Source organism: Poecilia formosa, unplaced genomic scaffold (genome assembly GCF_000485575.1).
Source record: "Poecilia formosa unplaced genomic scaffold, Poecilia_formosa-5.1.2 Scaffold211, whole genome shotgun sequence".
NCBI lineage: Eukaryota > Metazoa > Chordata > Actinopteri > Cyprinodontiformes > Poeciliidae > Poecilia > Poecilia formosa.
In genome coordinates, this window is record NW_006800150.1 from 877962 (window position 1) to 904275 (window position 26314).

General features: G+C 38.6%; 3 protein-coding genes across 3 annotated transcripts in view; 1 reads left to right on the forward strand and 2 right to left on the reverse strand.

The window, feature by feature from the left end:
• Nucleotides 1-6166: 6166 nt before the first annotated feature.
• Nucleotides 6167-9810, forward strand: kpna7 (karyopherin alpha 7 (importin alpha 8)). The gene is made up of 12 exons (XM_007567655.2): nt 6167-6307; nt 6382-6519; nt 6594-6676; nt 7421-7589; nt 7689-7788; nt 7869-7951; nt 8093-8179; nt 8271-8447; nt 8576-8809; nt 9160-9342; nt 9457-9603; nt 9679-9810. Exons 1-12 carry the CDS (start codon nt 6242-6244, stop codon nt 9763-9765), a joined length of 1554 nt encoding a protein of 517 aa, XP_007567717.1. The 5' UTR covers nt 6167-6241; the 3' UTR covers nt 9766-9810.
• Nucleotides 9811-10645: 835 nt separating this feature from the next.
• Nucleotides 10646-13701, reverse strand: xpa (xeroderma pigmentosum, complementation group A). Its single transcript, XM_007567656.2, has 5 exons — nt 13308-13701; nt 13114-13219; nt 12119-12284; nt 11613-11730; nt 10646-11535 (listed from the first exon to the last, which is right to left on the reverse strand). Exons 1-5 carry the CDS (start codon nt 13588-13590, stop codon nt 11381-11383), a joined length of 828 nt encoding a protein of 275 aa, XP_007567718.1. The 5' UTR covers nt 13591-13701; the 3' UTR covers nt 10646-11380.
• A 2815-nt stretch (nt 13702-16516) lies between these two features.
• Nucleotides 16517-26314, reverse strand: part of LOC103148740 (solute carrier family 24 member 2) — a 24584-nt gene continuing 14786 nt past the window's right edge. Inside the window, exons 3-10 of the mRNA XM_007567657.2 lie at nt 21987-22022; nt 21731-21842; nt 21559-21642; nt 21315-21394; nt 20983-21120; nt 19801-19890; nt 18600-18766; nt 16517-18514 (exon numbers count right to left, since the gene is read on the reverse strand). Of these exons, the coding sequence (XP_007567719.1) occupies nt 18265-18514; nt 18600-18766; nt 19801-19890; nt 20983-21120; nt 21315-21394; nt 21559-21642; nt 21731-21842; nt 21987-22022 (957 nt within the window). The 3' untranslated portion in view covers nt 16517-18264. The remainder of the gene's footprint in view (nt 18515-18599; nt 18767-19800; nt 19891-20982; nt 21121-21314; nt 21395-21558; nt 21643-21730; nt 21843-21986; nt 22023-26314) is intronic.

A 26314-nucleotide genomic window follows, 5' to 3' on the forward strand; every position in this document is an offset into this window, starting at 1 on the left:
GAAGTTTTTCTTTTCTTTTTTGAGACTGAACTTTGTGTTCTGTCAGAACAGAGTGGGTTTCCAGTGTGTTTCTTATTGTTTAATCCTGAACACATTTAGTTCTCCTCCTCGACGAGTCGTCGGTGCTCTCCGAGAGTAACTTTGGTACAATCTCCAGTCTTTGTGCGGTTCATCGCTGCTCTGTGTTTCCTGCCAATAAACACTCTCACTTTGAATTATAAAAGTTTAGGGAAAACCTTTGCAATCCTATTCAGACTGATTTATGTCAAGAACTTGTTTTTCCTTCAGAGCTGAAGCTGTTAAGTCTGCAAAGGCTGGGCTGACATCACATTAAACCCTGCAGGTGGGATAACTCTCAACACCACAGGTGTATTAAGCCAAAGATTAATTTTGGTTTGTTGAACAAAAACCGTTGCAGTATTTTGCATAAAAATAACTGGAAGAAATAAAAGTGTCAAAAATGTGACTTGCTTGGGGCTTATAGTCACTTTTTTACATTAGTATTTAGGGGAATGATCAGTTTTACTACGCTGGCTTCTTGGTTATAGATAGAATTAGTAAACTAAATACTTTCCTGCCGGCTCATGTGTTTTTTTTGGGAAATACGGACTCCTGGTGGGAAAAATGTCCCAGTTGACGATGACAACAGCTCAGGACGTTAAAAAACTGTGTTTTTAGGCCAACATTTTCCCATATGTAGCAATCTTCTTTAAATCATCTTCCCTTTGTCTTGGAGCCATTAAGTCCTTCTAATGTTACCTGGACTGTCTGTGGGCCAGCGAAGCTCCAGAGGTCCAGCCTTTGTCCGGGCCGGGGAGCCGGCTGAACAGAGGAAGCCCGTGTCGGGGGCCTCTCTGCTCAGATACACCTGATACCTGCCTCACGCTCCCCCACACCAGCATCCACTCACCCTCTAGTGTTCTGTCTGGACCCCCCAAACCCCCCACTCTGCTTGTCTGCCTGCCAGCTGGCGCGTTTTTTTTTTTTTTTTTTTTGCGCACCGTCTAGAATGAAGGATGTTTTTGTGGACCGTGTCCTCCACTCTGCCCTCTCTCCGTCTCTTTTGTAGAGTCCATGTGGGCTCTTGGCTGTTGTCTTAGCTTCAGATTTGTCTGAACACCTTTGAAACTCCCAGCCCTGCATCTCTGCAGCCCCTCTCCCCCTCACCCAGCTCTCCCACCACTTCGATTCCCTGGATCTGGTTGATTCACAGTCAGATAATGACACTCAGCCGCTTCGAGGCCTAAATGTTGCTGAAGGTACAGATGTCAACCCAGCAGAGCAGGAATTTATTTAGGCTTTTTAAAGTTGAATTCTTTGCATTCTGATGTCTTGCAAAAGTATTCATAACCTTTAGACCTTCTAATATTCTGTCATGTAGCAACCCACAGGTGACTTCTTGATTCAAAAGTCTCCTAATTATTTCAATAGAGTTGATCTGTGTGTAATATAACGTCAGTGTGAATAGAGCTGACCTGAAGTCCTCAGAGGTTGGTTAAAAAGATTTATTTCTGTTGTAAAAACAAGTAAAAATACTGTAAGCTTTTCTAGTTTTCATAAAAGGAAATAAGATATTATCACACACCCATATGCTGCAATGCATTCTGGGTAGAGCAATCTGTAAATCACTGTTGACTCAAAACATAATAATGTTGATTAATTTCATTTCTGGGCTAAAAAAAAAGAAGCTTTTGAACAAAAATATGGAATTTGGGGCTTACTTACTACATAAATTAAAGCAAAAAACATGATTAATAAAAGGGAAATACTTTATGGACTTCTTAAAAAAATGTATTTTAAGAATATTTTTGTGAAAACCACAATTCAGAATTACTCCCAAGCTGCATTTCACACACCCCTTGTTTAGAATAAAGTACGGTCAACAGTCTCTCACGTAAAAACCCCGAAAACTCTGATATTTGACAAAATGTGAAAAAAGTTCAAAGCCAGACACGTGAGAGTAAAATAAATTGAGTTTGCTGGCTCTGGAGCCATGGTTTGTCTTTAAATTGCTCTCACTTTTTACTGCGCGTCACCAACGTGCTGAAGTAGCACCGCTGCTCTGCAGGGACACAGGTGGATTAAAAGAGGCTTCGCGTTTGCATGCTGTCTGAACGGACAAGCTCAAGGACAACGCACGGAAAACGTCCCATTCTCTTTTACAGCTGCAGTTTGGCTCCAGGTCACACATCGGTGTCAGGAGTTATCAGTCTGTAAAACGTATTTAATAGATTTTGTTTCGCTCTTGGCCCACAGTTTTATCCTGACACGTCTGATTTTTTTTTACAGATATATTTCCTTTCTGCTAATGCGCTCTCCTAACATTTAGCATGTTAAGATTTTGGTTCAGTGACCAAAATTTCCACGGAATCGTGTATTTTAAAGGTTTTTTAAAAGAAGCAAGTGAACATCTCTCCTCATGGAGGAGCTGAACATTTTTTTCTACTTTCCCACATAACTGTAAATTACTTTTTGTGCATTTTCTGCTCTTGACCATCCGACTGTGCAAGCGGATGATGAATGGCTCGTTTCGACCTCACAGCTGTTGAAACCATTTGTCTACAGCCACTGTGGCTTTGTCAGCACAAACAAATGACCTATCAGCACAATCAGACGTAACCCAACTGTGAAGCCTCGTCGGCGCTGAGCATGATGGATTGGACCCGTGGTGAGTCTCATCCCGCTCATCGATGGGCAGGTATTGGAGCGGCATCATGAAATATTAACCAGCTGGAGCTAAATGGTGCTGTAACAAGTAGCGAGAAGGTCAGAGAGAGAGAGAGAGATGTTTGAAATGTACGAGGTCAGGATGAGAAGAATCACGGTCTGTCTCAGAATCCCCAAATTGTCTCATATCAATGTCATTTTTTTTTCCCAAAAAACTTATTGTTCCAAGTGGAAATTCCCACCATCTTTGATACGCAAAAAGTCAAACGACGCAGAAATTAAAATCTCTCACTCGTTCTCCTTTTGTCACTCCGGCCCACATCCTGTTGTGGTTCTGCTTCTCTCCTTTGATACCTGAGAGCTTCTGACTCCTGCAGACAGACAAGGCCCACCTTTGTCTTTGCCACACACTGGATCGTCCTTCTCTTTTTCTTGTAAAATCAGAGCGAGTTTGTCTGTCCGTGTTCGACACACGCACGCACGCACGCACGCACACACACACACACACACACACACACACACACAGAGTACTTCTCAGCATCTAATCTAAGCAGAGGGATGTTTCAAATATCCCATCTGTTTAAAGTGCATTACTGAGGACAAATTCTTGGCAAGGAATCACTGTGTGTGTGTGTGTGTGTGTGCGCGCGCGCATGTGGGTGTGCGTGTGTGTGCGTGCGCGTGTGCGTGTTTGTGGGTATGTGTGCGTGTGCATGTGTGTGTATTGACGCAGTGCTGCAGGATAATCTATACTAATGATTTCCAATGGACACCTCAAGTTGGTCTGAAAACCACAGAGGGGGACGAAGTGGTGGTGAGGGAAAAGATCAAAGAGAGAGAGACGTGCATAATTTATTGTCTATAAATCACTTATTAATAACTTAGTGATCAGTTGGAAATCAGGGTAAAAAAAAAAATCAATGTTCAAGTGAATCAATAGTAGAGACTCTAGATCCAAAACATAAATGTAACTCAGTGCAAAGGTACGTATTTTGAAAAGATCCAAACTTAGGGAAAAAAAACAATTTCATATTATGGGATTATTGTGTTGTTGTTTTTTTTAATCAATATTTGTTTCAAGTACTAAAGGAATTCTGCAGCTGGTCCATATTTAATGTTAGTTTTGTTTTTTAAATAAATCAGAAAGTGTGGGAACTTTAAATTACGAAAGCACAACTGGAATTTTGGATCAATTTAAATAGCGTTTCACTGGCGATATTTTCCCATAACATGTAATTACCCAGTAATACTTTTACATTTCCTGTCTGCTTAGCATCTTTTAATACAAAAACACGATGGACGGCCTCGGCGCTGTCCATCGTGCTTAGCAAGTTTTCTGGGGGAAACCCTGATCTCATATGACTTTTTAACCCCTGCATGTTGGTTTTGCAAGTAGGTGGGGAACTTTTAATCTACACAGTGGAATTTCCTCCGTCCGATTCACATCGTTCACTTTAGCCAATCGGGAGAATCCGTTCACACCCTTCAGTGTGTCCCAGAGGAACCATGAGCGCTTTCTTTCTGTCTGCTTAGAGAGTCAGCACACAGCAAACCCACAGAGCAGGAAAATGAGTCTGAACATGCGATCAACCTGCAGCCTTAAGTGGCTCATTTCCATCTCATAAAATTCACACATTTTGGCAATAAAAAAATAATAATAATTACCACTGACATGACAAAAGTCTCCTCACAGCAAGTCACAAGAAATGTAGTAAAAACTTGCATATTTACATTAAATCTGGACTTTGATTCAGTCATTTTGATCAAATTATTTGTTATGGTTTTATATCTCTTGAAGGAACCAAATGATCTTGAGACTGATTATTTACTTTTTTTTTTTATCCAGGGCTTTTTCCAACATAGCTGAAAGTCAGTCAGATTTGACAGAGGCCACCTGAACATCAATTTTCAGGTCTTGCCACACATTCTCAGTTAGATTTAGATCTGGGCTTTGACTGGGCCACTTTAATGCATAGTCATGCTCGAATCTAAACTATTAAACAGAAGTTCTTGCAGCTGGTTTAGGCTAGCTATCCTGTTGGACATTCCAGTCTTTTTCCTGTTTCCCTGCTGGAGAACAGCATCCCCACAGCATGATGCTGCCACCATCATGTGAGGACCGGACAGTGTTTTCAGGATCATGTGCAGTGTCAGTATTCTAACTCGGGTAACATTATTTTGCACCGTCTTTCCTTTACATGTTTGATTTGACGCTCTTGTGGCAAGTTGCAGAGCGTACTTTTGTAGTTTTCATGGTCGTTGATCTTCATGATGATCTTCATGATGATATTTGTTCATTAATGTTATCTTACACACTTCTGTGGGTGAAGCATAACAAAAATAACAACAAAATTCACACAGCATAAATAGTTTTCAAATTTTGATTTAACCATTTTTGCTGTTTTGCTTGCCTTAGTGTGAATTTTTTTTTTCCTTACCCGTTTCTTTAAGAGACATGAATGAATTAAACTCACTTCTATATTTGAACACATTTCCATTGATTTAAGTGGAACAGAATATAAATTTTATTCACAAGATCAAATTAAATCTTTTACTCTATTATCAAAAATGTGGATCTGCTGAAAGGCGCAACTTCAGACACAAGCTGATGCTCTGCTGCCATCTGCTGGTCAGGATGGACCAAAGCATTTCCGGGCTGAGGTTGTCCAATCAACTTCATGAATCTTGTCTGATTGAACGAACCAGTTTGAACCACTGATATAAATTAAAATATTAAAATGCTACAATTCAACAAATAACACAAGCGGGGAATGAATCAAGGAATCATTTTTATATATAGTAGAGTAGTTTTAATATCTAAAGCATTTTTTCACTAATTTACTTATTGTGAACTGAATGTAATAAATAATTACATCATGTTTAGATTGATTAGCTTGAATAGATATTTGGATAAATGTTGTTGCGTGTAGTAATAATATTACAACTGTAATAAATACATTATGTAAATAGTACATTTAGAGTCCTCAACCCAAATTCGAAGTTTGTTGAAGTACACATAGCTATTTCATTTTTTTAAAATTAGTTTAAATAATGAAAAAAATCGCATGGTTTGTCAAAAAGAAAACGTTTAGGTTAACCTGCACATCAAATCACCTACACACCAATCACCTTCTTTAGAGCAGCGTTAGCGCCACCCACTGACTATGACTGGCAGATAAAAATAATTTGATGATTTTCAACACACACTACTATGAAGTTAAATACTTAGGCCTACATATACTTTTTCCTTATACTGAAAAATATAATTTTTGTGATTTGTATTTAATAATTAAAAGTTAAATAATGCATTTAAACTTTAAATTACTTTAGATTTATGTATTTATTTAGCGCAGATAACGTAAGTTTTATTTATATTAATACTTCGATTTTAATGACCTATTCGCTGAATTGTGGTACATTTGGGTTACCATATCCTACAGATATGCATGAATGACAATTAGCTAGTGTTAATTGGACTCACCTGCGGCGGTGCTGCGAGCTATAACCTCTTGCCTCAAAAATGCTGAAGTTCGTAGACTGACCGGGGTCCAACACAGCTGACGCAGCCGCCAACATGTCCACCAAGGACGTCGTGAAGAAGCGTGTCTCCAGGTTTAAAAACAAGGGGAAAGACCTGGCAGTAAGTTATTAGTGGTTTCTCAAATTGGTGAGTTTTGGGGCAACTTAAATAAATAAAACCGTAACCTGTTGTAGAAACTCCGGGAGAAACGGGTGTCTGAGTGCGTGGAGTTGCGCAAAGCTCAGAAGAACGAGAGTTTCCTCAAGAGGAGGAACATTATACTGTCGTCTCTCCCCGACGAGGAGGCCTTCTCCCCTGAACAAAATGACACGGTCAGCTGGCTGCACGGAGTCTTAAACTACGTCTTAAACCAGTAGTAGGGTTTCTAACAGCTTTGTTTCTGTAGCTGAGCTTCAGAATCGAGGATATAATCAGAGACGTCAACAGCAACGATCGGGAGGCCCAGACCAGAGGATGTCAGGCAGCCAGGTGGGTGGATTGTGTTCCCACTCCTCGATTAAACATGAACATGGTGACGGGTAAGAATGATCATTGCACCTGCCTCCTCAGTATGAGGTCTTGTTCTCTAAAATCCTATTGGCATTATTTTGTGTGCTCAAGCATAGACCATATAAAAGTTGCAGTACACTGACCCTTGAGGCATGAATTTGGAGATCCCCACTCTACTTTGTTTCTTGCATGCCAGAGCTTTGGCATGCAAGAAATGAACTTCACTATTGTTGAAGTGCTCTTTGGTTCACTTCAACAATAGTGAACCAAAGATCACACAGGCAGCCAAAGCTTTCAGCTTGCTTTGAAAGATAACTGTGGTTCTGGCAGGTGTTGGAAGTACACGGCATTAAATTTGTCTGGAATTGGATAGCTACTGATCATAGAGTGCCTGTGCTATTGATGGTGCCAGGGGTTATTAGACCATGAAGAAATGGAAAGTGGCGTGGTCTGCTGACTCACATTTTCAACATGTGGTTAACATAATGCATGAGTCACTTTCCTTAAACACATGGATCCATGATGGACTCTGGGGAAGTCGATGTGATGCTGGTGAACTTTGGGTCTTAAAGCCACGTGACTGTTGCATGTATCCCATGCTTGAGCAGTATTGATCATGTACACCAAACTTCCCCTGGCTTCAATCTGAAAATCTCTGGGCTGTGTTGGACTAAGGAGTCAAACTTGATGCAGTTTCAGGAACTTTGTTTGCTCTTTCCTCAGGAAGCTGCTCTCGAAGGGCAATGATCCTCCGCTCAAGGAGATTGTCGACGCTGGTCTGCTGTCACAGTTTGTGTCCTTCTTGTCTATGGATGACGAGCCGACTCTGCAATTCGAAGCAGCGTGGGCTCTCACTAACATCGCCTCTGGAAATTCTTGGCATACCCACCAGGTGTCTACGCCAGCACATGAGGCAACACAAGACTAATAAAATGCTAACTGCTGGTTATGATGGGCCTATGAAACCGCTTCAAAAAATGTTCTTCTACAGGTGGTCCAACATGGTGCTGTACCAGCTCTCATCAACTTGCTGGCCTCACCGATGTTGCATATCAGTGAGCAGGCTGTGTGGGCTTTAGGAAACATTGCAGGTCAGAATCTTTTGCCTTACTTTGACTCCTGAAGGAATTCAGAAAACATGTCCAACTATCTTTACTTTGACACTTTACAGGTGATGGTCCAGGTTATCGTGACATCCTTATTGAGTGCAAAGTCATCCCTGCCTTGCTGGCTCGCATTTCCCCAGATACACCGGTGAGCCATTCTTAAGCAGGATGATTACAGGAACTTTTTTTGTTGTTGACCTACTTGGACTTGTATGAATCACAATTGATTACATAGGTTTGTAATACTTGGTGAGAGAACCCTACAGGTCTAAACTGTCCATATCCGCAGGTTGGCTACTTGCGGAACCTAACTTGGACCTTGTCCAACTTGTGCCGAAACAAGATGCCATGTCCCCCTTTGTCTGCAGTTCAGCAGGTGTTTAAGAACCAGTCTGGATTGGAATTGGTTTCCATTGTAGAGTCTCTTTAAATGTGGGGGGGAAATTAACAACCTGCATTTTCTGCAGATGCTTCCTTCTTTGATCCAGTTGCTTCATCTCAGTGACAAGAACATCTTGTCTGATGCATGCTGGGCAATTTCTTACCTCTCGGATGGCAGTAATGACCGCATTGATGTAGTTGTGAAGACTGGCATTGTCCCACGGTTGGTGGAGCTCATGAACAGAAAGGAGCTCTTTATTTTGGTAAACTGAAACTTTTTTTATATATATATAAATGTCTGTACTTGCAAGACATGATTCTGCTTTAACCCCAGACTCTTAACTTTGGAAATGTGCTTGACTGCAATCTGTGGTACTCAATTGACTTGTAGACTCCAGCTCTGCGTGCCATCGGGAACATAGTGAGTGGCTCTGACCTGCATACCCAGATGACAATTGATGCTGGTGTTCTCAATGTTTTACCAAAGTTGTTGAGGCATCCAAAACCTACAGTGCAGAAAGAGGCAGCATGGGCTCTGTCAAACATCGCTGCAGGACCTTGCAAGCAAATCCAGCAGCTCATCACTTGCGGATTGCTTCCGCCTCTCGTGGAAGTGCTCAGAAATGTAAGTCTACACAACTATTGCTGTAATGGTTATAAATATTAATTTCAGATTTTTTACACTTAAAATAGCAACTGGAAGAAAAAAATTGTTATACCTCCAGATCCGTTTTGCTTTTGTGTACCAATGCTGACCCCTGCTGGCAAATTACTGATACTTGGTGAACAGCACCTCATATTTAAGCAGAACTCCATATTAAAGCTGTGTAGAAATTAACCATTGTTTAAGTTGGCAACTTTTCTTGTGCCACACAAGAAATTTTTAAAGACTTTGTTTATCCTAACCCTTTTACTAAACAGTAACTTACAAATGGGAATGACTGCTTCTGTAATTTCTCTAAAATTGAACTGAAGGGAGACTTCAAGACTCAGAAGGAAGCAGTTTGGGCAGTGACAAACTTCACCAGTGGAGGCACTGTAGAGCAGGTGGTCAGTTTGGTGCAAAGTGGAGCTCTGGAAGCGATAATCAACCTGCTGCAGGTCAAGGATGCCAAAGTCATCCTGATTATACTGGAAGCAATCAACAACATGTTCATCGTAAGTAGGAACACCTACATTACAGAAGTAACTTTATTTATTTTTAAACTGGCTTAAGAACTTCCACCGGAAACAAATCTTATAATCCACTTTCTAATTGTACTGTAACTTCAGGCTGCAGAGAAACTCGGAGAAACCGAAAAACTTAGTCTGTTAATCGAAGAGCTGGGAGGACTGGAACAGATCGAGATGCTGCAGAACCATGAAAATGGGATAGTGTACCAAGCTGCACATGACCTCATTGAGAAGTACTTCAATGATGTAAGTCTCTACACATTGAACTGAAAAATTCTGCTAGTCTTTAATGACTAAAATGTTTTTTTTTTTTTGTTTCAGGGTGACGTTGAGGAAGTCCAGGTTGATTCAACCCAGACTGGATTTGAGTTTAAGGCTCCTGATGTCCAGAAAAAATTTGAATTTTAAATTAGAACTATTTTGCTAATCATAAATAAACTTGTGTACAATATGGATGGTGGTTCTGATTCTGTAAATGCCCATAAGCATGACCTGCTATGACTAGATGACTTAAACACTGAATTGTATAAGCTACAGTAAATGTGCTGTGAACTAAAGTGGTTCAGGGAAACCAGGGTACAGCTGCAGCTTAAAACTGAAATGCATTTCAATAGAGAAACTGTTAAAATGACAAGTTTTCTGATCATGGTTTTGTTAGTCTGGACCATTTTCTATAATGATGTGAATGGTCACTGAATCTTTCATACTTCTGCTATTGTGGCCAGGTGCAAAACCTGCTAAAAATTAAATGCAAATTTCCAGAAGGCTAATTGGCAGAGAGAAGCAGTGCATTCAAATTGACTTGAAACTTGCAGGTTTCCCTTGAGAAATGTAGAGTTTCATAACTTGTGTTGACTTTTCTATTTTGTTCTAGAAATTTGTAGTCCATTTCCAAAAACTTGCTTGATTTGGCGAAGATTGACTGTGCTCAAGTTTTGTGTAGTCACTGGATGCTTGTGGCAAAATTTACTGGGATTTTAAAAGAAAAATGGCTAAAACGCCTAATTTCAAAAGCACATTTTTACAATTGAGGACATTCAACTTCCCTGCAGGGTAGAAGAAGTCCGATTTATTGGATTTTATTTTTCCCCACCGCTTGCTGCAAATGTTTTAGAATAAAAACAGTCTAAACTACAAACCAAAGGTTATACAGGCAGAAGGAACCTGGAAAAGTTCTACTGGATCACAAGCCGGGGAAAATCCCAGTTGTCCAAGTAGTGCACTTAAAAGGTTAACCTTTATACAGATGTTTGTCCTGAGTCTAGGACAGTAAATTTCACAACCAGAGGATGTTCAAACTCCAACTGTAATCACCTCATTCTGCCACCAATTTAGAAACTGCAGGAATAAGTCAGTGAATCTGTGCAACAAACCTTATTTTATGCCATCACTTAATAAAATCCTTACATTTAAAACGTACCTTTTTTTTTTATAAACTTTTATTGCAAAAAATGATTAAGGTTTTTTTCCAACATTGTCCAATGTGGATGTCGGAAAGAATCGCAAATGAATTTAAGATGTACAACTACATTTTTCACAAATTTGATCTGACAGTGTATTATTGTAAAATGATGCATGGTTTAACATTTAATGTAGTTTCTGAAGCACCACTTGGCTCGGTAGAGCAGGGACAACAAATGCAGGCTGCAGCCCTCAAAGGATGTCTGATTCCCAACCCAAAGCAATTTACTGCCTGACGGTTTGGTTAAAATTTTAGGCTTGTATCTACAAGGCACTTCAGAGGTCAGTGACATTTTCTAAAACTACCAGCAAACCCATGCTGGCAGCTTCTAAACATCTTGAGGCTTAAAAATACTGAATTTTCTGATGCACATGTAATCTTCCCACCTTTGCAAGCTTCGTTTCAAAAATTTCTTCCAATTGGTATACATAATCCAGTTTATACAAACTTGTCATATTTCTGCTTAAGATCTCATTGAAAGAAGCTTCACCGTTCCCTGAAGAAGCCCCGCTTATCTTGGTCCATTTGAGTTTAACATTTTCTGTGCAAATGTCGATGTGTTTACATCTTCTCATAGGTGAGTTCATGTCCACAGGTGGTGCAGGTTTTCTTGTAGAGGTCCTCCTCTGGGTCCACCACCTCCTCTAGTCCGTACTCGTGCTGGTGGGCGCTGGTGTTTTTGGTCCACGTGCTGCTCCTCACCGCCCTGCGCAGCTCTGACACACACACACACATTTTAACATCACGAGTCGACTCTGCCGGCGAAGGACTTGTGCGTCAAACAGGAAACAACCTCTGACTTTCTTGTTAAAGCGCTTTTGTTTTTGGACCTCTTTGTTCTCCTCCCTCGTCTCTCTGGCCTCTTCCAGCGCCTCCTCCGAGCCCCACACCTCCATACATCTTTTTTCTACCTGAAGTACACAATTATTTCAGACATTTATCTCTACATTCCAACACATCTTTCATGTCAAAACATCCAGAGTTGTCTGTTTTTGGCTCCTAAACATGGAATCTATGGAGGACATTTTTACAGCTGTCTGGCTTTAAGTTTTTTTTCATAAAAATGACATACTGGAGTTTGTAATTTGCATGAAAGTAAAAGTTTTAAATTTGCAAAATATATAGGAGTGCCGTTAAATTAAACAAGTCTTAAATATATTGGTGTGATGACTAGAGTTAGAATTGCTGATCAAAATCATCTCAGAAGATTTCAAGAAAGTTTGGTTGCTTGTAGGGAAAGTATAATGACAAGAAGAGCAGTACAGTGTAACTTAAATGGGGACAATACATGCATCTCACCTGCAGCAGAAGGTAGAGCTTCATGTCTCCCCAGCGTGGGTTGTGAGGGTTTTTCTTCAGTATGAACCTAAGAGGGGGCTCTCTCTTGTCGAGGTCGACGTCCTTCAACAAGTAGCGCTGCTTGGCCTCAGTTCTGGAGATCAGCTTGTGCTTCTCCTCGTTGTCTCTGAAGAGAACAAAGACTTTCAGTCATTTTTGAACCATCAACTCTTCAGAGCAGTTGGAGAGATTTTGAGGCACTTGGCTATTAGCGTAATGCAAGTTCAGTAAGTAGGTATTGATTAAATACGCGGTTTCTGCAAACTTGCCCAGCACCAAATGTAAGACTTTTTAAAACCATTATGAATTAAATTTAAGACCTGTATTTCCACAACTTTGTCCTGCCAAAAGCCCATAAAATTGCATTTACCAAAGGAAGACGCAAAAAACAAAAAAGCTAGCAAGCAGGGGTATTAGCACTGAGTTAGCAGTAGCCTAAACAGACTCGAGTCATAACGCAATGACGATGTATGAGTGGGACTCAAACATTTGCCTTACAGAAAAGTCCCTTGAGAAAAATAATGCATATAATATACAAGATGAAGTCCTGTCAAGACAAAATATAACACCCATGATGTATTGAAGGCTAACTTACTTTTGAAAATTTAAGACATTTTAAGACCTTCATTTTAGACAAGATTACAGATTTTTAGAGGATGCGCAGACACGCCCAAATCTTTACAGATCAGATATAATTTTAATTTAATCATAAATCCAGATGTTTGAGAACATTGATGAAAAGATCGCGAAGATCTAGGAACACATCGGGAAGATGTTGAGAAGTTTAAAGGCAGTCTGATTACAAAATAATATCCCAAACTAGGCTTACTACTGTCCAGTAGACTAAGGCACAACTGAAAACATACACAGACAAAGTCATTCAGCTGAACTGAGCATTAATCAAAGAAGCACCCCAGAGGTTCATGGTAACTTTGTAGGACTTGCAGAGATCAGACCTGCATTTGTCGCACACAGACAAGTCGAAGCTGTTGCTGAGGAAAGAGTCCATGAAGGGTTTCTGACAGTCATCACACAGCAGATAGTCTGGTTCAATCACCGGAGCTGAGGACAGAACCACAAGAGATCGAGATGTCAGGGAAACGCGTTTCAACACACGCACTATATAGTCACAGTCTCCACTAAAACACACCTGGCTGATGCACCACCTTCTTAGTTTTCCGCTCTTCCTCGCCGCCCTCTTCCTCCTCGATAAAGAAACCAGCACCAGAGTCGATCGTCTTGGAAACTTTGGCCGAGGTTGCCCCCTCCACGGCGGACAGCGGGCGGCTCGCCAGCCGCGCTTGGCGGAGCATCAACGCCCGCTGACGGTTTCTCTCTATCTTAGCCCGCATGGCGGCAGAAAGCTCCGGTTTGGGGCTCTGGTCTGGCGGGGGAGCGGCAGCACCAGCTCCCTCTGACTCGGACCGGTCCATAATACTCTCATAAAGAGGACTCGGCTTTGTTTCAGCGCTGCATCGGACTGTTGTTTGTTATGAAACTGACAGCTGAGGGCTTCCGTTGTTTTTTCCTCGTCGTTTTAGTAATTGGCGCAATGCTGCCACCTGTCGGATTGGAGTGAGAAGAGCCAAAAGGAGAGAAAACGGAACATTTCTTTTATTGGCATTACTCTTTGCATAAATCATAGTATGTAAGTAAATAGCTGGAATTACTCAGCTACAAGTTTTGTTTTAGGGGAAAAAATATATTTTTACGAGTAGTTATACTGAACTTGAGTAATATTTTTATGAAGTGTTTGCTACACTTATTTGAGTAAAATTTCTGGATACTCTACTCACTGAGTAACTTTCCAGAATGAAGAAAAACCATTTTTGCAAAAACAAACAAAAAAAAAATTGCAGGAGATACAGAAATGGGTACAGTTTAAATTAAAGTGATTGTTCTTGTTTGTTGTCGCTGTTTTCTATGTGCTTAGCTATTTTGCATCACCTACTGTATTAGTTTGAGTTCAGGGTTTGTTTGTAATTGTAGCTGTGTTATTTGTATAAAAGTTTTAATCTTTAAACTAACATTTTTGGCAATTTTAAGTGCCTTGTTGCTGAAATGTGAAAAACTTGATTGATTTATCTGTCACTCAGTAGTTGAGTAGCCTTCATGTGAAATGCTTTTTTTCTCATACTTCAGTAATTTCTTGGACGGTTACGTTTTACTCTTACTTTAGTAAAAATATGTTGGGATTGAGAACATCTCTACCGGCTATGTACAACAAAAATGTTTGCCAACTCTGAGTCTCAGTCACAACAAGTCTCTATGAACATCATTGTCTTGCCTTGTTTCTCATTTGGATTTAGGTCTAAACTTTCACTCGGCTGATCTAACACATTAATGTGATTTGACTGAAACCACTGTGTTGTTGCTCTTAGGGGTCATTTTCCTCTTGGAAGGCAAACCTATGACCTCTTCTGACCTGATCTCACTGCTAGTTTTCCATAAAAGCCCAATATAAAGCCTGACATCCACAGCTAATAGCAATGTTTGTCAAATGGAAAAAATAACTCGCACAGTAACGCAGACTCTGTGTCCATGGGAAGACAAGGACACAGCACATGTCCTTAGATGTCACAGAACAGGCATGTGGACAAAAGACGCACAGGTGAGTGCTCTGGCTGTCCTCAGACGTCCAGTTAATCTCTGTCCCATCGCGCTGATTATGGCGGCAAGCCACATATAACTCTGTAAGGAGCTTGTGTCAAAGTAAAGCTCTGCACAAAACTGATAGATGACACTGCAGATCTGACTGGAGACACAAGGAAGCTTAATTTGTGCTCTGTGTATTATCTGTCATAGTAATTATGCTACCAATACAGTCTTAATGGTTTCACAGGTTCCAGCTGTGAATTTTAGACAATTTCACACAATAAACAAAAATAAACAATTGTTGTTTCAGGTTTTTTTTAATTATTATTTATGACATGTTTTACAGATATAAATAATATGTTTTTACAGCAGGATTCAAGTAGTACATAAATAAGATCCCATATTTTCAAACAGATGATCCGTTTTATTCCATTAAAACTGCAGATTTTGGGAATATTTTTAATGCACTCGTTCAGTGAATAGTTTCCAAATCTAAACCAAATATAATAAAAACATGGGAAAAAAACCACAAATTATACTGCATATGCAAGCTAGATGAGAACCGGATGTCATGGGTACAACTACATTGATTAAATTAAGCTCATGTACCACAGTTTACATATGAAACACAACTTTATTAATATTGACCTAAAATAAAAAAAATGCATTTTTTTCAAAGTGTGTGAAAATATAAATAATTATTTGGGTAAAATATAAATATAAAATGTGCTATTTTTTTTTATTAATTCCTTAAAAGAAAAATACAATTCTGGTGTTAATAGTGAAATATTCAATAATGAAAAAAGCAAGACAAATGCAAGCGCATACCAAAAGTCCTTCCCTTGATGCAGCAAAGAGAAATGAAAACCCAAGACGTACGTTACTGAAAAAGGTTCTGAGCTCGGTCTCCACCGTGTAGCTTTGAAAACATAGAGAACATTTTAACGTGGGTAAAATAAATCAGTTTGAGATGCTGCAGAAAAATGAACAAAACAAAAAATGGAGATATCTCCTTTTAGAAATACAATTATTCGGTCACTGACTAGCATTTCCTAGACTCAAATCGCCATGGTTACCTGTTTTGTTCGTTTGTTTTTGGCCTATTACTTACCAAAAAAAATTAGTGGAGAGGAGGCCTGTCACAATAATCAATATATAAATTAACCACGTGATAAGTTAAAACAAATTCAATAATTTCCAATTTCACGATTCATCGTTTTTCTTTTTCTACCAAAAACTGGGTGATAAAAGTCTTTAATCTGGAGTTTTGGTCTCAACCAAACCTTTTTTTTTAAAGGATAATTTTGTTTCCTGAGACTGCATAACTAATTTTATTAGTTTCTGTTGTTTTGTTGATTTATTTCTGATATTTAAAATGTCTTCGAGTTCCAATGTTAAATGTTCATTGGAATTTAAAGTTTACATTTCTTTGAGAATGTGTTATTATGCCATTATTATCATTATATTACAAGCAAATTGTGTCAAAACAACAATATTATCGTTCATCGCAATAAATAATGGGAAGATTAATCGTCCAGAAACATTAGTTATTGTGACAGGCCTAGACTGGAGATTTGGCAATAATTTCTATCAGAAACAGCAGAAAACAACTTCTCTTGCCTGACGTGGAAACGCTGCTGAACATCCTTTGAATCAAGTGTTTTTGTGTCGTTATGTTCAGTTTCTCATGCTTTTGTTGGCACTTCAGAAAACCTCATGAAGACACCAAACACATCCACGAATCCCAATAAACGAGAGGTAATGCAAATACAGAAAGGGATTATTTTATTGTAGAACATCAACATCGTTTCCATTTATAGAACGTCATTACATGGCTAACGTATTTGCAGTAGTTGCTGATAATTTTTTTAAAAGCTTTTAAACGTCTGCATACATTGAAAAAAGAAAAAAGGATGAAAAAGACTGAGATTTTCTACATGTACACATGAACCCAGATTCCAGGCTTTAAGCCGACCGACTGTGGAAACGTTCCCCGACTCAAAGTGCACACGAGAACACTACTTCCTCTTTTAGATGGCAGTAAGAGTCACGGTCTCACAGAAAATCAACAACATTTGAGTAAAATTACAGTACGTGCAATCTGTTGTACATCAGAAAATCATGGTGAAAATCAGCGTTACCTGCTGGTAAGAAATGTTTTATTTCTTTTTTTTTCTTTTTTTTTAAAATTCCTAATCTGAAGGAAGGTATTAAAAAGTTAAACAAGAACGACACAACAGAGGGGGCTAATCTTTTTGTCCGTCACTCGGCGACAGTTTTCGCCCCCATTCTGCACCCAGTGCCCATTTGTTTATAGATTAAAACTTTAATTTAAAGAATTTTAATGGGACCACAGTAAAACTTTTCAGTCCAGGTTTGGCCAGTCGATGTATCGAGGTTTTCAAGCTTGTTTCAGTCTGATGACAAAAAAACAACATCATTTTGGTTGGGTTTTTTTGTTGTTGTTTTTTTCTTCACAAATAGATGACATGTTTCATAGCTCAGGTTTGATAAATGTTTTATATGTTGAACAAGAGATGTCCAAATTTCTTAAGAAAAAAAAAAAAGACTGAAAGCTCCCTTTAATTTAGCTCAAATTATAAAAATATGACTCCAATACCAACTTCAGCGTCTTTACCCTCCAGCAGTGTGCAATCAGTTTTGTGGTCAAGCTGCCCCCTAACAGAATGCCGCCCTGGGCAGTCAGCACATTAAAAAACAAAACATCGTTGCCACCAAGTGCTTTCCAAACAGTACAATCAGCATATTAACATGTTCCCCTTTTTAAAGCGGTGCACATAAAGGCAGCCAGAACAGAAAATTACATTCATACTTTTTAGCACACATGAGAACCCACTTATGATTAAACTTTTTACATTTTATGAATGGGATGGACATGAAGAGCTGTCTGAAAATCCTGTCAAGTCATTGACAATATTATTTTTTCTATCATATTGCAAAGTAAAATCTGTAGTGTTGCATACCGTTAACATCTCGAAGCCTACGAAGCTGCTATCAAAATTAAAAGTTTACCTTGGCTTCTCTTTTGTTTCGTTCTTTCCACGACGGCTCCCTTGATCTAGAAGCCAAAGCTCCTCAACAACAACAACAACATCATCATCATCATGTCTCTTTGTGTGTCCACGTCAAGTTTAGATTCTGAATCCCCCCACTGAGACGTTCAGTCTTTGTCCTTTGTTCAACAAGAAAAGTTCCTCCCGTCTTCTAGTTTCCGTTTCCTCTCCAGTTGTTTTGTTTCAGCGTTTCTCAGACAGTTCTCGCTGTGACGTCTAGTCACATGGTGCAAAGAGAGTCTCCTGATTGGGCGACCTAAGCAACGGGCCTTCAACTCCTGCTTGATCCGCACCAACAGCTTGTAAGTGTGTGTGTGTGTGTGTGTGTGTGTGTGTGTGTGTACAGTACAGTGTGAGACATAAAACAGGCAGTTTGTTATTGCACTGTTAAAGAGCAAATTTCAACTTTATGTTCTTTTTTTTTCAATTATGATTTCTTTAGACGGTGACTGGGCACATGATGACTTTGTCCTCCAACATGACGCTGACGATCAGGAAGACAAAGTAGAGCAGGAACATGAGGAAGCCCAGAAACTTGCTCATTTTCCACTTACAAGCCGCGATGGAAATGATGACGAAGAGGAGCATGAGGAAGAGGAGGACGATGGCACAGAACAGGCCGTTGCTGCTCACCTCCACGGGCTTGAAGTCGTTGATGATGTTGTAGAAGAGCCACGGGAACGGCAGGCTGGCGGAGGAGGGAAGAAGAGAGGTGGTCAGGTTTTCACAGGTGTCTTATGGAGACGTTATCGGTCAACGTGGGGGGACGTTACCCGACGGTGATGTCAAAGATGTTGGAGCCCACGGAGCTGGACACGGCCATGTCGCCCAGGCCTTTTCGCGCCACAATCACACTGGTGATCAGGTCGGGGATGGATGTTCCTGCTGCTAGGATGGTCAAACCCATGATTTCCTCTGTGATCCAGAAAGTCTCTCCAACCTTAAATGAAGCAACAATTTCAGTTTAATTCCTCAAGGTTTCTGTCTTAGACAGTTTGTACTGGTGATATTTTAAAAACTTTAGAGGACTCAACCAGTAGATGTGTGTGATACGGCATATTTTGTTATTGATCCGATAACAAGTAAATACAGGGTCCAGATCACCAATATCAATACCGAAACTTTTTATTTAAGTTTGACATATTGTCAAACTTCAATTTGTTTGTTTTTCCTTTGAGTTATTTGCTCAAAACCAAGGACAGAATTTGGACAAAGTTTGTACGTGTCTGCTAAATACCTTAATATCATATTCATATGGCAAACAAAACAAGAGAAAAACAAAAACAAATGGCAAAAAACAGTAACTTGAGAGCAAATCAAAACAAAATCTTTTTGAGGGAAAGTTGAGAAACTATAAAACTAAAATAAAATACAATTTCAAGAGTTAACTGAAACTTAAGTATCAAGTATCGCAACATGGTAGAATCGATCCGATACTGATACCCCGGCTTGGTATCGATATTGATATTTTCGGCTCCCACCAGGTGATTTAAATAAACTCTCAATAACAACAAACAGTTCCTCAGATGACTGACAGCTCCTGAAAAGAGAGAATTCATTTTATGAACAGCTTTATTTCAGGTTTAGAAGCTGTTTTAACATTTTAAACCAATAAACCACCTGCATGCGCTCAATAACTGAGACGCTTTTGCAGAATGTTTTGCTTCATTCAGACTCCTCAGCTTCATGCAAGTGTAACAAACCAATACAATACAGAAGTACTGCACTTCTAATATCAATGAAAAACCTTTGCAATGTTTTCAACAGTAAATACTTTCAGAAGACCCAATATTCAGTCCTGTCTTTCTATTTGTGCATCAAAGTTTAGTTTCACAAACTGATCTAGAGGGGTCATTGATTAGGATTAGTTGTCACAGTCCTGACAATTGCACTTATCCAGATTGTAAGAAGTCAGAGTAGAAACTTAATGTGACGTATGTGTGAGATTAATAAAGCCTGATGTTTGTCAGGTACCTGGTGAGCCCACCACACCATCAGGTAGGAGAAGAACGCGATCCAACAGATGGAGCCGATGAACGTGACTGGAAAGAACCTTTCAGACGTCTGGAGAAAAAAACAAAACGTCAACTAAACATCTTCATCAAATTTTCAAGCTTCAGACACGGTAACGGCCTCATTTGAGACACTTTGAATGATTGATGGTGACTAAGACCTGTAGAATATTTGAAAAATAAAAGCTGAAACAAAGCATTTTTTTAACCAATAACCGAATATAAATGATGCAAATGTTGACATATATGTACCATAACCATCATGTGCTTATTTTATGAATGGATGAATGGATTAATTTAAATCGCTACAACAGTAAACATTTGGTCAAACCACCTGAGCAGCATCATGTTCAAAATCAGAGCTTGGTCATACAACACTAGAACATGAAAATTAAAATATTCCACTGTTAAGTGTTTCCGGTTACAACAAAGTCCACTTTTATTGTCTTAATGACAAGATGCTTGAATAATCCTCAAGATAATTGTGTCATTTATTGCACAAGCACAAGCTAGCACCAGGCCTGTCACCATAACGATCATTGTTGAGGTAAACAATGATGTTGTTTTGAGACCATCTTCAAGTAATATATCGATAACAGTTTAATAATACGAGTTTACCTTCTCACAGACCAATAAACTTTAGTTTTGGAAGGAATACTTAGCACTTGACCTGGAAGATATTTCAAATATCCCCCCCAAAAAAACACAACGACCAAAAACAATAAATAAAACGTAAATAAAAAACATTTACAGCCAAAAGCACAAAAAAATGGATTACGATAGCTTCTAGCTGTATCTTTAGATACATTTAGGATTTTTTGGTTTTTATTGTGTTTTTTTTTCTTCTTTGTTTTGTGCAACAATCTCTTCTTCTCTGGTGGTTTTGGACATTTCTCCTGACTCGGTCCAGGCAGATTCGATACTCCATCTCACACCCAGCAGCAGCAGCAGCCACTGAATCCACACCTGATTTCAAAATGTGGAATCTGGACATAACATTTGACCTTTTTTTTAATTGTTCTTCTGTAATTTATTTATCACAAACCCCTGAGCAAATAAGAATTTTGCCAGCAAGCTTAATTTGCATTGAGGATAATGTCAGTACAGTATGTTATAATTTCAAGCAGAACCTTGTTTCCCTCACCTCTCTCCTGACGTCAGGCAGCGTGAGCCACAGGGGGAAGACGATGGGCAGGATGAGCAGGTAGGTGATCCGTTTCCTCGGGGTGTCGGGCCAGGCCAGGCTCAGAGGCTGGTCCTCATCCTCCTCTTCCTCACCCTCCTGAAGACAGGTTAAATATGTGACACTTAATATCGCTGAACAGCAGCGTTTCAGTGCCGTTGAACCTGCAATTGCAAACTATTTTAAGTTGTAGCTTATTAGCAGGAATATGTTGATTTTTTTATTTGCAGGACTTTTGCTTATTTTTTAATCAAGAATGTCGTGAACTGAAGGTTGTGGACAAAAAATCATACCTGATCTCCCCCTGCAACTCCGTTCATGGGCGGCGTGACCTCAACGGCGACCTTTGAACTTTTTGGGAGGTTTTTATCGACTTTCAGGGCAGAAGCAAAACAAAACATGACAAATAATGAGAGTTTGTTGAAAATGCAGAGAAAAGAGAGACCGTTACGTCGTCCTAAATCATTTTTCGCCAGCAACGTGAGTCTGGACAAAGCGATGAGTTAGCTGGTGTATGATTTTGTTGCCGTTCCTCACCTACACCGTTGGCGGTGGGACCTTCGTCTTTACACTTCTGTTTGGCCATTTTGTGGAGGATGGAAGCCTTCTCCCTAAACTGTCCTGCAACAAACCACAGATCTGTGAACGTTAGGACACAGGACAGGTGCAGCAAGTTAGGCAAAATGTCTGTTTTCTCTCCGAGTCGCACCTTCGTTACTGAGGGGGTCGAGTGTGTGTATCATGAGCTGGAAGATGCTGTTCCTCATCAGAGAGTTGTGCAGAGATGCACAGCTGCCTTCCCTCTGCAGCCGGGGTTTGGCCTATGAGATCAAGATGAAACCACAAGACGCAGGACATCACTAAGGTGCATACTTTTATATTATTTATAGAACAGAAAACCAATAACCAATATGTAACTTTGGCACAAATGAATATTTGCTTTAAAACACTTCAGACAAACTCACCGTCAACTTGTTCTCGTCGTCTCCTGATGAATTTGCCTTCAGGATAAAAGGGGGAAAAAATGGATGAATACATTTAAATAATTCATAAATCTAACTCATTAAGTTTACACACTATCTTCAGTTTGAAGACTTCACTTCAGTATATTTTGTGAACTAAGGTCCTGTTATTTACTTCCTCAGTTCGTAACAAGTAAAATATAGATAATTTACGTGATACATGAGACATGAATGCTAAATCATCAGATTTTAGATTCTAATTTTTTATACACCATAAGTGAACTTAGGTGGCAAAAAAAATTACCTGAAACAGTTTGTGCAACATTTAAAATCAATTTGATAAATTTTAGGGATGAAAGGTTAAACAGCAGGTTATGGATTGAGTTGCATAACTCTGAAGGCTTACAACACAGTTTTTCATTTATTGGTTTGTTTTCTGATGTTGTTGTAACTGAGTTTTACCTTAAAAACACAAAGGGAAAAGAAATCACTGATCAGGAAGCAACAAAAAGTCCAACATTTGCAGCAGAAAAGACTTTAACAAAGCACCAATCAATGTTTGATGGAATAACCCCCCCCCCCCCGAAGACTTCATCGCCTCTTCACAACTCTAGATAAAAATGGAAACTGTTGATGATCATAAAAACAAAATGAAAATACCAATGTAACATCATCATGTTTAATTTATTTCATTGCAGATATCGTAGACCCTGCAGACACTTTGTTTACGGATAGTTTCTGCATTTCAGACCTTCAGCACAAACAATAAATAAACTTCAGATGAAGGATGTTAAAGTCAAAATGAATCATGTTACCAGCTTTCATGAAATATTTCAATAGATAAAAAAATGTAAACAAAGTGTCAGTTTAAGGGAAAAAAATGTTTGTAAGTTTTTTTTTTGTGAACTATTGAGAAGGAAATAAAGATAAAATGTAAAAAAGATACAAAGTCATCACAACAATCAAACCTCTTTTTATAATTGCTGACCATCTTTCTGCCCGTTTCTGATGGTATTTTTGGATATTTGTGTTTGGAGACGAGCTGTAGGTGTTGAGGTAGAAAGGCCTCCTTACCGTCACCCTAATCTTTATTTATTGCCACTTGGCATAAAATTTAAAAGAGAGGTTGAAAATATGTTTGTTATGAAAGATTAAAAGCTCATAAAACTGAGTTTGTTTAAGATGGTAGAATATAAATTCAACACTAACTTTAGCCTCCTGGAAAACTTAGACTCTTCATTACTAATAAAAAATGCACATTTTTTAAATGTTATTTGTACAGCAGACAACATATTAACTCCTTGTAGAACCAGATTTTAAAATATTTGTAGTGCCTCTTTTTTGTTGACTCACTATTTGATTTTAAAACGATAGCAACACAAATGTCACAGCTGATCAAAAAACAAAACAAAAACAAACAAATCAAAGACACTGTGGTGGTGAGTTGTAGCCAATAGGCCTGAAGGGGCCCGTAGATCAAACGATGCCCAGGGCCCTGCACATGTTTGGGTCAGCCCTGCAAAGCATGAGGCTCAGCGTTGTGAAGGCCTTCACCGATTCTAAATCTGATAATAAATTGGTAAACTGTAACATTGTTTAAAATCAGATCTCCACAGAGAAAGACTGAGCATGTTACTCCCCTTTTTAAATCAAGAAATTTGATTCCTGTGTTTTTAACTTAAAGTGAACAAAATGCTGACATTTTTAAGAAATCTGTGCTACATTTAACATCTAATCCATTCCTGGGAAATATATGCAACAAAAACAATACAAAGTTCTATGTTTCTAAAATTATGGAACTTTAATTTGAAAAAAAGTCTCATGCATTACCCTCATATTGCACACCCTGTCACCAAGACAGAATACGCAGACCTGGACACATTTAGGGAAAGATTTATGTTAACGGCACTAAAGCTGACAGTGGGAAAAAAAATTTATTTAACCTGGAAACTCAAACTCTTTTGAAAATAACATTTTGGCTATTTCTGCAAACTGACACAGTCTTTAATAAATAAATAAAAATAAAAATAAACACTTCATTGATCCACAGCACAAATAAAGCAGGGCTACTTCATTCAAAACAAAGATGCTGTTTTATAATTCCACTAAGACTCACATCCTGGATTCATAATTCAGGAAAAATATATCTCCATTTTTATTATAGATGTACTTATTCAATAACTATTATGGGTTTAAGTCGACGGTTTGTTTAAATGTAGAAGGGAACAAACGTCACATTCATCTCTTCCTGTTCAAAGTACAAATTTATAAAGTTGTGATGTTCCTGTTTGAACATGACAGAATAATTATCCTGCATCATCACATTAATAAAGCGTCTCTTGGTATTTGCTTTTATATGATTTAGAAAAGTAGCAACAAATGTCAGTTCAGGAAAAATTAATTCAGAAAATTCTTTCAACAGTGAAGAGTTCAACATTTAATGTTGTTTGCTTGTCTCACCAGACTCACTCAAGTTAAATCTCTTACGATTTTCCCCCACCAAACCAAACATCAAAATCCAATATGGCTGCAATGCACATAAAAAAGAGACAACTGCTGTAAAATGCTGGAGCTGCTCCACCGAGCTGCTTCTAGCAGATCTACATCCTACAGTAAAACCGAGATAAAGTTTTGTTTTTTGATGTGTGTTGCAAATGCTAAATTACAAATTGTCTTGTATTTTATCATCCTGATAACTGAGGAGATCACATTTACAAATTCAACAACTTTTATGCTTTGGTAGGACAACATTCTGATATGCAGAATGTTGTCTGAAACCTTATTTTTGTTAATTGAAGGAGGAATGATAAATAAAATCAGATATCATCAGAAGTAAAATAAATCTGGTGAGATTTACAAAGAGTTGGCATCATACAAATGTGCTGACTGGTTTTCCAAAGATCTACTGTAGCTGCTAATATGCGATGTTAATTAATATAAATGAATAAATAAATAAATAAAATCCAAATCCATTAGCAGAAAGGAGGTACATTTAGTGATAACCATCCATAAGGCCTTCACAGGCCTTGTGAAACAATTTAATATTGTTTGTCCAGTTGCTCAAACAACATAATTAATAATAATAATAATAATAATAATAATAATAATAATAATAATAGTTTATTATGTCTGTCTTTTCTGAATACACAGAGGAGCCAGAATTTCACAAGAATAAGAAGAATAAGGTAGGAGCTAAACTTTAAAGGAGCAATGTGTAGGATTTTTTGACATTTAGTTCATTTTTGGTTTTTTTAAGGCCACACTTCTTTGCATCTAAATACTGGATTTCTTCCCATTTTCCTTCACTAATCAAAGCAAAATACAAACATCCTTCTTGACAAAGCAGCTCAGCTCTGAACAGATGTGATCCTGTTCAGAGAATCACATCTGTTCCCCTCCAAACAGTAAAAGTGCAGGAAATGATCTCAGATTCTGGGCCGGGATGACGGATCGTACTGTCCTGCACCAATAATCCAGTCTCCCTATTTTCAGGACCGAACTGGAACGGCTACTCCACGGCTACAGTGGATTAAATCTGAAGACAGAGCAGCTCCATTAATACTCAGATTTAACACCAGTGGAGAAATTTAGGGGAGTTTTTGACATTGATTATGATAAATTTCATTAGGGTATGAGAGTAAAGGGGGCTGAATAGAAATGCGTGGTTCACTTTCCAGCATTTAAGAAGTAAAAAAAAAAAAAGTTCAACTCCATTTATCATTTCCTTTCAACTTCACCATCATGTGGGGCTTTGTGTTGGTCCTTCACATAAAGTAACAATCCATCAGTGAACATGAAAACTGGTCAATTGGATCAAATTCATAAAGACTATATGTTTAAGGCAAGAACCTATTTACTTCCAGGTAATATCTAAAAGATGTTCAGAGAATTTTCAAGCTTGTTTGTTTAACTAAAAGGAGTTTGTGAGTTTCCGTTTGTGGGGCAGATCTATGGAATAGTTTGGTTGTCGGACGGAAGCAAAGACAAAATATAAAAGTTTTTAAAAAGACAATCATAAAAATGACATTTTTGCTGAGACATACAACAGAGGGTGAGTTGCAGTGAAGTTTCCTCTTTTACTTTTCAGCCACATTAGATTCACAGTTTGGTTTTTATTACAAATCTTTGCTGCAATTGGAAATTTGCAATGCCTTTGTTTATGTTTTTATTCATGAATATGTTTGACATGTCTTGTTAAACGTGCATTTTTTATCCTTCTGTCTTTAGCTTATCTTTGTAACGATTCAATAAACTCCATGCACCGAGATTAAATTCTATATAAAAATACTAAAACGCAACCTTAAGATTCCAGCATTTGAGGAAAATAAATA

Coding starts and splice junctions, on each gene's coding strand:
- kpna7 (XM_007567655.2), top strand. CDS start 6,242: ATGTCCACCAAGGACGTCGTGAAGAAGCGTGTCTCCAGGTTTAAAAAC. Junction 6,520..6,593: donor CCCCTGAACAAAATGACACG/GTCAGCTGGCTG, acceptor TTGTTTCTGTAG/CTGAGCTTCAGAATCGAGGA. Junction 8,180..8,270: donor CTTTGTCTGCAGTTCAGCAG/GTGTTTAAGAAC, acceptor CATTTTCTGCAG/ATGCTTCCTTCTTTGATCCA.
- xpa (XM_007567656.2), bottom strand. CDS start 13,590: ATGGACCGGTCCGAGTCAGAGGGAGCTGGTGCTGCCGCTCCCCCGCCA. Junction 13,220..13,307: donor GAAGGTGGTGCATCAGCCAG/GTGTGTTTTAGT, acceptor TTCTGTCCTCAG/CTCCGGTGATTGAACCAGAC. Junction 11,536..11,612: donor CTTTAACAAGAAAGTCAGAG/GTTGTTTCCTGT, acceptor TGTGTGTGTCAG/AGCTGCGCAGGGCGGTGAGG.